This window comes from Falco peregrinus, chromosome 1 (genome assembly GCF_023634155.1).
Source record: "Falco peregrinus isolate bFalPer1 chromosome 1, bFalPer1.pri, whole genome shotgun sequence".
Taxonomy (NCBI): domain Eukaryota; kingdom Metazoa; phylum Chordata; class Aves; order Falconiformes; family Falconidae; genus Falco; species Falco peregrinus.
In genome coordinates this window covers 66,270,393-66,282,928 of record NC_073721.1, presented here as the reverse complement: position 1 = coordinate 66,282,928, position 12,536 = coordinate 66,270,393, and the positions used below count along the sequence as shown (strand labels likewise).

General features: G+C 48.8%; 1 protein-coding gene across 7 annotated transcripts in view; it reads left to right on the top strand.

Annotated features, from left to right (window-relative positions):
* The first annotated feature begins 3,515 nt into the window (after positions 1-3,515).
* Positions 3,516-12,536, top strand: part of IFT43 (intraflagellar transport 43) — a 44,846-nt gene continuing 35,825 nt past the window's right edge. The window contains exons 1-4 of one of the 7 annotated variants that reach the window (XM_013304399.3): positions 4,434-4,523; positions 8,355-8,460; positions 9,454-9,484; positions 10,343-10,372. In XM_013304399.3, the coding sequence (XP_013159853.2) occupies positions 8,357-8,460; positions 9,454-9,484; positions 10,343-10,372 (165 nt within the window). In that variant the 5' untranslated portion in view covers positions 4,434-4,523; positions 8,355-8,356. Of the gene's footprint in view, positions 3,659-3,865; positions 4,054-4,433; positions 4,524-8,354; positions 8,461-9,453; positions 9,485-10,342; positions 10,373-12,536 lie in introns of those variants that run through there. The other 6 variants (XM_055804694.1, XM_055804677.1, XM_055804698.1 and 3 more) reach the window with 6 other exon arrangements.

Here is a 12,536-nt window from a genome sequence, read left to right as displayed (position 1 = left end):
GTGGCTGGTCCCAGGCCCAGTTTTCATTAATGATCTTGGCACGCTGAAATAGAAGTGCTAATGAAATTGGCTGCTTATCCAAAATCGGGAGGGATTGTCGATATGGGGGAGGACTGGGATATCCTATAGGAGGGGTAGGCGATTTTGATGGCTGAAATGGTAGAAATGGGATGAAATGCAATAGCATGAAATACAAGGTTACGTTGCTCGTGGCTGAGAGCAGACTTGTCTTTTAGGAGTTGACAGTGGGGACTTGCCGCTCGGAAATAGTAGCGGAGAAGGACGTAGTAGGTGTGGTGCTAGTTCCAGTATTGGGCCACTCATTTTCTGCTCTAGGTATTGCTCTCTCTCTGGGTTGAGAAGAGGCGGGGAAGCTCCGTGGCCTGACATGCACTGGAGCCGCCGCTGGTGGCTGCTAGCAGCCATCGCTAACAGGTTGCATGTCTTGGACGTGCTGGAATCCAGCTGGGCTGAGGGAGAGCCCGACAGGGCTACTGAACGTGTATCATAGGAAATATTTCACACTTGGCAACCCTGACTGGGGTTTGACAGTCTGAGCTGGGACTGATGTAACCCGAAAAGTGTCTGTTCTCATGGAGATCAAGACAGGCAAATGCGTGGGCCCTTTCTGCCTGTCAAAGCCCCTTCCACTTTCCAGAGGGAGGAACCTCCCGTTTGAAGCTTTGCAGTTGTCAGGAGATTTTGTCCTGGAACCTGCACAAATAACAGAATATTTACAGTTGTTTCCCTCCTCCAAAACCCCTTAGGGATGGGGTAAATGCTTTTGGGGTGCTTGGAGAAAAAAATTGCAGAAAAATCAAACTTGGGGTGCTTGGAGCTGCTCTCTTAGAGCTAGCAGTGGCGTGGAGCCGGCTATGGCAGCAGTCTTCGCCGAGTGCTTTGCTTCGCCATGGAAGCTTAATGTTTTCAATGAATTGGCCCGCGCTGAAATCGGGAGTCTGGCTGGCCGCCTGACACGAGCACTGGGTGAGGAAGAAAGGCGCAGCGCTGTGTCACTGGTTGCTACTGGAATTGCCCTGCATCCCATAAATCCTACTGCTGCCAGAGAGCTACTGAACAAAACCTTTGGCTGCGCTGAATAAGGTGGTCATTGTTCTCTCCCACAGTAGTGCTACATGTGGGCTTTCCACCATAGCTGTAGCTTTAACTACGCATGTGTGCCCTTGCTCTAAAGGTGGTCCAGGACCAGAAGCATGTGGGAGTGCTCAAGTGTGATTGCTTTCCCAGACTCTCCCGGCTTTCTCTTGAGTAGAAGGAAGACCAGACACAAGCTCTATTCATAGGTCCAGTCAAGGAGTAATCAACAGCAAACAGCACTAGTGGGGGACCCTGTTAGTCCTATTCTGCGCGATTGGGTTTGGGTTGAAACCAGATGGAGAGAGTCCATGCTTAGGTGTGAGAACTTGTCCGTGAAAAGAATGCTTGCATAGTTCTTACTTGCTGTTCAGATGGGAGGGGGTGGCAGCAGTGTGATTTATAGCAAGGACAAAACTGAACAAGTAAGGCAGACTGAGAGCTGAGAATACACCTGAAGCTGTACGCTGGGAAAGAGAAACCATGGCACCACGGACCTGAACTGGATGGACAACAAACACAGAAAATGGCTTTAGACAGCGACAGCAGCACCAAACATTTGTCCTGTTAACTGTCCCCTCCTCAGCTGAGTGGTGCTGCTCTAGGCCCAGGATCAAATGCTGCCTGTGCTGTCACCGGTCAGACAGAGGAGAATTAAGCTGTTCAGAAAAGGTGACCCCAGCGTTTAAAGCAAGCAAGATCCATTTTGGCCACCACACGAAATGATGGATGAAGACTCTTTCTGCCTTGTTGCCCTCCACAAGCAGGCAAAATGCATCAGGGTGGGTGATAAGCCCCACTGCGATGACTGGAGAAGTCCAGAGGGACTGAAGGCCGGGCAGATTTTAGGTTTAATTTTTTCTGCATGTTTGTTCTCTCTCATCAAGGATCTCTGAAGTCAGAAGTCACAGTTCTGAGACAAGGCTTGATTCCCCAAGTGCTTGATTTTTTTCGGTCCTGCACGTGGACCCCACCCTCCTTCAATCAGCCTGAGACTGCTGTCACTGGGGTGGGCAGCAAGCAGCACGGTGTGTCTTGGGGGGGAGCTGGGATGTGCTAGTGGGATGGAGACCTGAGGGAATTGTGAGGAGGGTCTCGGGGGGCATCGGCTCCAGACAAGTTAACCCATGGGTCCTGCTGCTTCATGGTCTGTCTGCCCAGAGTGGCACCCCATACTGTTCCTACGCTGGTAGGAACACCCCACCAGCTACCTCTCTGGGGCCACAGCTGGCAATGCAGTCCTACCCAAGGATTCCCAGCGCCAGGGATGCCCTTCCTGCTTTAGCAGATGTTGCTCTGGATGCTATCAGGCTCCTTTTAGGACGCTCTTTTCCTGGTCAAGAAGGTCAGCTGTGAGCGTACGCTTGTACTTGGACATCCTGCTACTGCAACCTGGGGGCTACAGCTCCCTCCATCTCCTGGTATCTGTGTAGCTGCACTGTTCCAGCAGCTCTTCGGAGGCACGGATTGGAACTGGGAACTGCAGGGCCACAGTCCCACGGCCCTGGTGGTGAAGCATGGGGCTAGGTGAAAACTGCCCTCTCTACCCCATGAGGACTTGAATCTTAATTAAAGGAGAAGAACAAAGTATCTGGAAGATCATCATTTCATGCAGCCTAACCGGCCTGGCTTCAAAAAAGGAAAATCACATCTCACATTGAATTCCTTGAACATGTCAAGGTTTGTAAAGGGAGATAGTATCTTTTATTAGACCAATTGATATAGCTGGAAAAAACAGACAAGCTTTCAGGCACAGAAACACTCGTATGTTTTTTTCCAGCTGTATCAGTTGGTCTAATAAAAAGTTATTACCTCTGCCCACAAATCTTATTTCACTTAATCCTTAGATCATCACAGTCACAGCAAAACGACTTGAAAATGTCAGTAAGGAATGGAAAAAAGGAGAAGTATTTGACACAATTTATTTAGACTTTTTAAAGTTCTTCAGCCAGACTGTGAGCTTCTACTAAAGCTAAGCAGGTACAGGGTGAGATCTGGTGCCTTGGGTAAAAGGTATTCCTGGAAGGCTTAAAACTTTTGGGTTACACGGTCAATTTTCATCACGGCAAAGTGTTAACGGTGCAGTTTGTGGCGTGGCGCAGTTTTTCACTGTAGCAGCAGAATAGATGGGTGACAATGATTTAGGCTAATGAGGATGGGTGAAGATTGGGAGGAATGTCAGAGATGCTAGCAGAATACAGGCAAAATGGACAAATCACCAGAGAACAGAATGTTTATTTAACACCTGGCATTAAACCCAGGTCTATTTACAATCAATCTGTCCAGCCGAGAAAGGGACTGGGGTTGTGTCGGTGGAAATCCGTGCACAACTCATGCTTGGGAGGCGTGTGTGTAATGCTGGTTGTGCGACCCCCGGGCCTGCCTCCCGTGGGCCTGCCTCCCGTCTGGAACCGGCGTTGGAGAGCTGGGGACCGGGCCCGGCACCAGAGGCCGTGAGGAGACCCGGCACCAGCGTCTGCGAGGAGACAGAGCCCCACGGCTGGGGCTTCTGCGGGGCTCCGGAGCTCGGTGGTGGCTCCGGTGTATGAAGAGCCGGACGCCGGTGCGGTGGAACGCTGACAGCCCGGTGCTCACAGGGCCCGCGGGACCGGCAAGCGGCGGCGCCGTTAGTCAGGCCAAGGCTTACGGTCGCTAAGGGGCCCGGTGCGGGCACGGTTACCGGGGCGCGCCCCGCCGCCCCCCGCGGTGCGGCCGGGGAAGGGGGCGGCCGCGGCGGGGCCCACACACGGGGCGGGGACGGCACCGGCGGGCCGGGCCGGGCGTCGCGGCGAGGCCGTGGCGGGGCGGCGGGGGCGGGCTGTCCGCCGGAAGCACCGGCGGCGGCGGATGGAGGCCGAGGCGGAGCGGGCGGAGGCGCCGCGGCGGGGGGGCGTCGCTGGGGTGAGCGGGCCCGGGCGGCGGCGAGGCCGGGCCCGCGCTGGCCGTTAACGGCGGCGGGTGCGCGAGCGGCCGCCTCAGGGCCGGGCCCGGTGTCCCTGGGCGGGGGCTGGGCCGGGGGTTTAACCGCGGCCCGGCCGGGGGAGCCTCGGGGCCGGCAGCCCCCGCGGCGCGGCGGCGGAGGTCGGGGAAAGCGGCGCCGGCCGTTCCGGGAGGCCTGGCCGGGGCTCCCCGTGGGTCCGGCCGCGGGGCCGCCGTGCGGCGGGCGGGGCTGTGCCGGGCACCGGCGGCGGGCGCTGCCCGGCGGCGCTGAGGGGAGGGCGGCGCCTGGCGGGGGCTCGGCCGCGCCGCGGAGCTGCCGTTCGCGTCCCCCCGGCTGCCAGGCGCTTCTGTCGGTAACCGTGTGCCCTCTGCTCCTTTGCGTTTCCCCCGCACTGCAGGTGCTAAAGATGGGCCGTCGAGCCCACCAGGAATTCTTTCCAGATGAAAATCTCAGCAGGAAGAATTGCCCGGCTGCTTCTCCGGGAGAGGTGGGTGTCCTGGCAGGGGAACGTGTCTGTAGCCCTGCTGGGGTCTCCAGCGGGGGATTCTCTGTTTCTTCTGAGAGCCCTTCCCTCGGGGCTGCGCAGTCCTCTGAAGTTAGTCCTTAGCGCTGGGACCCAGGTGACTGTCCCCTTCCTGGTGTTGCCCTCTGTGCGATGTGTAGTTTTCGCACAGGCTCACGTCTGGGGCTACGGTTTCTCATGTGTGAAGCGTGGAGGGTAGCATCAAACAGGGCTTGGGGCCTCTCCCTCCTGTACGTGCCTATCTTCCATGGGAGAGCAGGCCCATCATTTTGTGACCAGTTGCGCCACCATCTATGGTAGCAAGGTAAGCAGATGCCGTACTTTTGCAATTTGCTTTTGCTAGAGCCAGAGTACAGTATCTGAGATGGTCACTCTCAGGTTCGTGTAGTGACGCTCTTTTTCCTTTCCTCCCTGCGCAGGCTACAAAGGTCATGCTAGGAGCCAGCTTTGCAACATCTGAGGCTTTGTCTTGTGCGTAATATATGCAAACTCTGTTCCCGCTTGGCTTTGGAGAAAAACTTTTGTTCAGAGTGTGTTCTGTCAGCACATCTTCAAAAAGTAGAAGATGGTCTGGAACACACTTTCATGGGAAAGTGAGGTAACATCCTCTGGTGCCCAGAAAGATGAATCCTAAGCCCTTTTGATTCACTTTCTTGCTTAGCACTGCAGAATGCTCAAATTCCACCTGTGAGTTTGCTCTCTGATGTTAGCATGGCTTCTCCACAGGCATCTGCTGCAGGAAGAAGCACCTGTGACATACAGATTTGGCCCCCGGACACCTTCAGGTGGAAAAAAGGACCATTAGACTTCTGCTTTATTGACAGTGGTATTTGTTTAAATGAGATAATACTTAGCTTTTTGCAATGCCAGTCATGGTCTCCAGTGTACCATGTCCTTGGCATCTTTAAATTGCAAACCCGCTGGCCACCCTGACACCAACCGTGTTTCAGACTACGGTGCTCAGAGCCCTGGAACCTTCTGTCGTGGAAGTGGCTACTCCCTGATCCTCTGTGCAGTGACAAACCCCGCCTATTACACCGAGTAACTGTGTCTGCCATAATGGTTTTGTGGGAGGATGTTTCCTTGGAGTCCCTGTGATGCTGTTGGAAATACACTCTTAAAGCCTAGCTTTAGCTTACTGTTCACCTCCCAGAACAGGCTTTTTTTCTGGAGAAAGTATTCTCTTTTCTCTTGATAGGCAAAATGGAGAATCATCTCCCAGCTATGCGTTCTCCCCTCCCCGGGTATGCTCTAAGAGTTCAGGAGGGATTCCGTGAAGGTGTTTGCAGAAGGCGTAACGTAAGAAATTGAAATAACCATGGGCCTCATAGGTAAAGAAAGTCTTAAAGAAACCAGCTGGTCGTTCAAATGGGTGTAATCATTGGTTAGCCTCCAGATTAGGGTGGCTCACTGTCAGATTGTTCTCTTACTGGAACTGGCCGTCCTAGTTCATGGACGGATTCCCTGGTTAGAAGGAGACCAGGGTGTGATGCAGGAGTACAGCTGACTGACCGTAACTTACTGCAGTTGTACTTGGTGTGTCTTGCAGCACAGCCATTATAATAGGTGGGAAGGGGTCACAAAGGCTCCAGTCCGTGGGCACCCCTGGAGACAACTAAGAAATAGTTACAATCTGTTTGAAAGCAGCGAGCTTTTCAGCAGAAGAGGGGTGAGGCCTTCCACGCCTTACAAGATTCAAATATGTTATTACTGGATCTTAACCACAAGGAAGAATCATTTGTGTCAATAGTCTCCGTTCAGACAGTTCTTTGTTGCTAAATGTTGCTGTTAACTAAAAACCTTGGAGCTACTGGAGAAGAGACAAAATCCACTTTAAACAATCCTCAGCCTTTTCCTTTGCTCCAGTATTGGAGGCTTCTCATACATGTTTGCATTTGATACCAAAGTGAGCACTTAATAGAACTAATGTTGGTTTTTCCTTCACCCTAGATTGGCAATCACCTTTTCTGGGAGCTTGGCCTTGGCTTGCCTCCAGGTGGGGGGGTCAACTGTTACAATGGATGTCTCATTCAGCCATCTGGTCATCTTGAAACCTTTTCAGGGAACCTTCCCAAAAGAAATGCAAAATTAAAAGAACAGTACTTTTTTTAATGGAACTGGCAGTAGTAGCGGAGGCCCCACCTGATTAATTTCAGCATAGGAGGTTTTATTCTTATTACTGATTTTGAAGACAGAGGATTTTGTCTTAAACCTTTGCTGTATTCACACCTTCATGTGCAGTTTCACGTTCAGGGTGGTGATTCTGTGCTCAGTACTTCCTCAGAGTTTTAAAACTGTTCTAAGATTCGCCTCTACTTTTGTTACTTTTTTAAATTCCACGTCAATCCACCAAGTTTCCACCCAGCTCAAATTTCTGGTATGAACGTACCATTTGTGCTGTTGTTCTGGTCTTTTTGTGACACTGAGAACCATCTGGGAAGTGTTCTCCAGTCAGAGCAGCTTGCTTGAAGGAAGCAAAGAGTACCTGTCTGTCCATGTTTCAACATTTGGTATTATTACAAAGAAATTCTCTCTGAGGGGTGATCAGCTCGTTTTATGTAATTAAAACCATCTTTGTTTTGAAGTCAATAGGCAAGTCATCTGACTCGGAGCATAGATTTTACCACATTACTCCTGATCTCTCCTTGACCTGGATTCTGTCTTCCAAAAGAGACTCCAAACAATGGTGCCTCTCCTCAACTGTGTTTCTCTCACAAATGTGTTGTTAAAACCTCCTTCCTTAGGGCACAGCTGCCATCTCCTGTGCCTTGTAGCCTCAACGTACTTCCCCCAAGCTCAGGTGTCTTTTCTGTGCCTGTTGTGTGTATGTATCTCCCACAATAAGTTCCTTGACTACAGTGGTGGATCTCCAGTTCCTCTGCCCAAATCTGTATTTGCTAATTCCCATTCCTGTGTGGAAGTATCTGCATTACCTTCAGATTTCGAACCCTTGTCCTCTCAAGGGGCTCGCTAAGGGTCACAAAGCTCACAGTCTGCCATCTGACATGCAGAGCATTCCTGCCTTTTCAGAAGTACAAGTACTAACAAACAACGCTGCAGCTATGTATTATTTCATGAGGCAAGAAGGAACATGATTATTTGCTGTAATTGGTGCAGTCAGCATCCTCCTACAGCAATGGCTGTGCATGTTCCTGGCCTTTAGAGCTCCTTGGCAAATCGGCAGGCACTTCTTGGGCACCCAGGGGAATATGCTGTAAATGGGAATTCCTAGAGATAAATCTGCTTGCTGCATGCCAGGACTCCGCATTTCAAACATTCATTTTCAGAGGGGTAATGTGTCCATTTTTCCATTGGGAGGCCTTTCCCATCCCCTGGCTTGATGTGTTAACTTTTTACTCATCTTGATGCTATCAAGTTTCTGACAAAATTGGACAAACTTAAGCTGGTCGTGTTACTTGTATAATGGGAGGGGCCGATCACATAATGAGATCTGCTGAAGATCTTTGCTGTCCCATCTTACCAGGCCTTCTGGACACTTTTATAGAACAAAAGTCAAACTTTTTTTCACGGCTCTAACATCAGTGCATCCAACAGCCTGAATGCTGGCTTGATGATATCCACCAAAAGAAGCTGTTTGGCCAGGTTTAGATCTCTTGAGGAGATTGATTTGGAAAGCTGAGTGGAAAAGCCATTTTTTTAAAATGTATCAGCAAATTTTTCCTTTTCTGTGTCTTCTCTCAGCAAGGGTGAACTATTTGCTGTTCTGTAAGAAATCAGTATGCATGAATATTAAGTTATCCTGTTTCCACAGTCTGTTTTCTCTTCGTCCTACAGTGATGGGATTCCCCTGGGACCTTGTTCAAGACTTCCCTGGTTTCTACCTCTTGCAATCCCAGTGTGATGTTGCCGCTGTCTCTCTGGAAGCACTTTGTAGATCCTTGTGAGTGGAGATTGCTGTAATAGCCAGTGTGTCAGCCTGAAGGATGAGGGTTTTCCAGGCTGTGTTGAGAATATCTCCATGCGGGTAGGACAGGATCACTTTCACTTTGTGTAGGGGTTTGCCCCAAAAAATCAGATTCTAAGTTCCCTGCTGGTTCTCTTCCCCACATTTCACCACAGGCTGGGGAAAGGCTCTGTGCTTCCACTTCTGAAAATATGTTGTTCTCTTGTTGTCCTACCTGATATTTCTAAGCTTGCCTATGTACTTGTGGTCCGTGGGTGACAGTTAAAAAGTGAGCATTTCTGTGCTGTAAAAAAAATACCTTATTGAGGACAGATTCATGTAGACAGACAAAAGCTTGTGCCACCTCCACTGCATATTGGAAGGATATTAACACAGGTGAATTTTGCAAAGCACCTATTTGGACTTCCACCACCCAGCTTACAAACAGTCCTGGCAGTGATTCTTTAGGCTGACATCCAGGCATAGTTTAAATAGGACTTGGTTATTTAACCCAAGTGAATAAACAACTGTAAATCAATCGCTGAGGGTGAAATCCATGTGGCAGATTGCTCAAAGTAGTGGTTATTTAAATGCTTTTCTAACATGTGTTGTCCAGCTGGATTTCCTTCTGTGCTACTGCGAGTTCTGTACCACTTGGGCTCCATACATTCAGAGAAGCTTAGGTCATGTTGGGCCCCACAGAAGCCTTACTGCTCTTGGGTGTGTGAAGTCGTTGGTCCCTGGCTGACAGATACACACTTCCAATAGATTTTACCAGTTGGCTAAATCTGATCTCTTTCACACTGATCACTGATAGGGACGCTTCTGTACCCCAGCTGCCCTAAGCTGCATGTAGCTTCCCTCTGCTGCTGTCATGGTAAGACCTGTAAGACCAGATGACAGCACAGACGCGAAGTCAACTCAGATACCAAACTCCTTTAATCAGAGATACATGCAATTTGTGAATCACATGGCTTCCCTCTTCCACAGGGGAGATGATGCAGTCCAGAAGAGAAGTCAGGTGGGTTAACGTAGTGTTTCTAGCCATCCTGTGCAGGGTCACGAGATACCCTAGATTTTTCTTCCTGAGTGATTCTAAACACCGTCTTTTCTAGGACAGCATAAAGTTTACCAAGTTGTTAACTGCCTCCTCCTTGCATTTGGTACCTAACAACTGGTTTTTGCCACTGCTCGTACTGGCAGTCTGCTCATCAGAAAGGTTCTCAACCAGTTTGCAGCTTTTGTAGTGATTAACAGGCTGCTTTCCTTGAGTTACTCATCTACCCAATAACTAAGCTACTCCCTTATACTATGTGGTTAGCTAAAGTTCATCTACTAAAGCTAATATGGTTGTCAGCTACGCCTGTCTTATGCTAACAGCTACAGCTCCTGCTCTTAGTGGAAGATCTCAGGTTGCCTTGAGAAACAGCTCCTGAAAAAAGGGCTGCAGCCTGCTACAGTATATAACCCCAATTTCTGGTCTCTGGCATGGTTGCCGAGCCTATCCATACAAATCTTTCTAGCATCCTACACACCTGAATAATTTGGGTTTTCTTGAGTTATATGGAGAAGGAACTAAGTCTGTTCTCATTCTCAGTTGGAGGTATTCATTTTCTTTAGTACGCATTTCAAGGTCTGGTGGTTGGCAGACTTTCCTGCTGTTGCAGTCAAACAGACCTGCTTTATAGGGTCACAGTTGGTATGTGCATGGACTGTGGATATAACATCTTACAACAGTGGGATCAACTTTGTACTTTGTTCAAGTGAATAAGGTTGCAAAGCGTGTGCTGCAGGACAGCCATTCATGTCAATCTTCAAGCTATTTTGTGCATTCTTCCTTTTAACTTCTTTCTCTGTTTTTCCCTCCTGATCCTTCTAGGATGAAGACCCTGAGGAAAAGGTTGACCATGTAAGACTAGAGGCTTTCTAGGTAGATGCTGGCTTCTCTGAAGGGGACTAGGAGGACTAACCTAATCAAGTGTCTGGAGACTACCTTAAGTGGAGACTCTTGTATTGGAGAATAAGGCAAAGTTTGCCTCAGATGCAATGCCTTTCCTGCATCCTCTGTCCTATTGCTGTCAGGTTTTTTTATTGTCTTTTGTAACAGCTGCTCTTATCAGCTGCTGCATCTTGTTCTAAGGTCACAGATGTATATGTGGCCCTTAGGAAAGACACTTTATTTTCATTTAAAAGTCAGGGTGGCAATTAGCTTGTAGAGTACAAAACCTGACTGAGCCTGGATTTGCTGTCCAGTATGGTTAACTTGCTCCCACAACAGGAAAACTTGTCTTCAGAGATAATGAAGTCTTGCTGGTGCCCCAGAGGAGAAAGCCAGCCAGTAGTAACAAGGATGTGTGCCTTTGTATTTTCTATGGGTTTTTCCTTTTTACTGGACCAGCACTGGAATGCTAGTGTCTGTGGTTGATAGGATGGCATAGTGCTTCTTACCAGGCTCCTGTTACACAGAGAAAAGGAATACACATATCCTTTCTCATCCTGCAGCAAAGCTAAAGTACATCTCAACGTTCATTTGGCATTAGAAGCCAGGGTGGTGCTGTTCAGAACAACCTGAGAACTGGCACCTGTTTCTGGTAAAGTCTGTGAGCTAATTGTTTTGTACTCTTCCTATCCATGGCATTGGTGTTGGCCAGTTTTTCCTGGCTAGAATTGCTCTCTGTATATGCTAGACAATTAAAGCATCCTCTCCCATACTCTTTATTCCTTCTGCTGAAGCGCCAGTCCAGTGTTGGTAGCATAGTAGATTCCTCTGTGAAATTTAAAGCCCATAAAAGAAACCCCTATCACCCATCTCATTAATTCTGGCCTCAGAAGGGGACGCTCATCACAAGGTGTCAAGACTATTCAGATTATCTCAGTTTTCTCTTGGTACTGCTAGAGATTGCATTGTAGGAAAGATCCACTGGGTTTATTCATCAGTGATGGATGACTCGGGACTATGCCCAGAGCACTTTTCCATTTATCAGGCAAAGAGACCTTCCACTGATGGGTATAGTTTTGGGGACTGGTTACCCAATAGAAATTTTTCCTGATAATTGATCTAAACTTCCCCCCGCCCCCACTGGAACCAATCCTTATAGTCATTTCACTGGAACTAATTCTACCTCCATACAGTGCCCTAAATCATTGATTCCCAAGGTCTGCTGTACTGAGTGGTGGCTAGTCACATGCCACAGGCGGCTTCTTGCTCCTGGCTGCTAAATTTCATTAAAATAACTAAACTGATGTGACTCTTCCACATGAGCAATTGTTGTTGCTTCAGGGATGTTATGCAATGGTGCCTGGCAAGGAGATTTTCCTTGCTATGAAGCGATCCCTGCTTTGAAACCCCTCTTGTCTGGCTAATTCCTGCACCCTTTATTCAGGCTTATGCTCTTAAGCATCACAGTCACACTTTATAGTATTTTTCCTTTTGTAAATGCCTGTGAAGGGTAACAAAACGGTTAACTGAGCATTCAGAAATCTGACTGGTCAGTAAGCTACTTGTAACTTACAGTACTATATGCTTACAAACTTCTGTTAATTGTATCCTAAGTCTCTTCCAAACCAGTTGTTAGCGGAGCTTTATATTATAAAGTGTGATCCAAAACTTGTTGCAGTATATCCCTCCCTTAGTCATTGCCTGGCCAAGCTGAAATACTTGGCTCCTTGAATCATTTGTCCGAAGTTGGCCCCTTCGTCCCCCTGATGGCTCATGTAACCCTTCTCTGAACTCCCTTTGGGCTGAGCTGAGTGTTACAATCTGAACTCTTCCTGGATTTGGTCCCTTTCCTCTTGCTGTGCTGAAGATACTTTGTGGCTGCCTGAATACTAGCAAACAGCCCCATCTGGGCCGTCAGTGTGAAGGTACCTGCTGAAGTCCTGCCCTCCAGCCATCTTCCTGCTCTGAGACTTGTTTTGCATCCCCTGGCAAACCACTCATCTTGGATCTGAATTTTTGCCAGTTGAATCACTCATTTGGCTGCACCTTCCAAGGCAGCCTGGGACATTTAGCCAAAGGCTGTAAGGCTGATCAATAGTATAATAAAGGGTGTATCCTAATATCTGAGTTAATT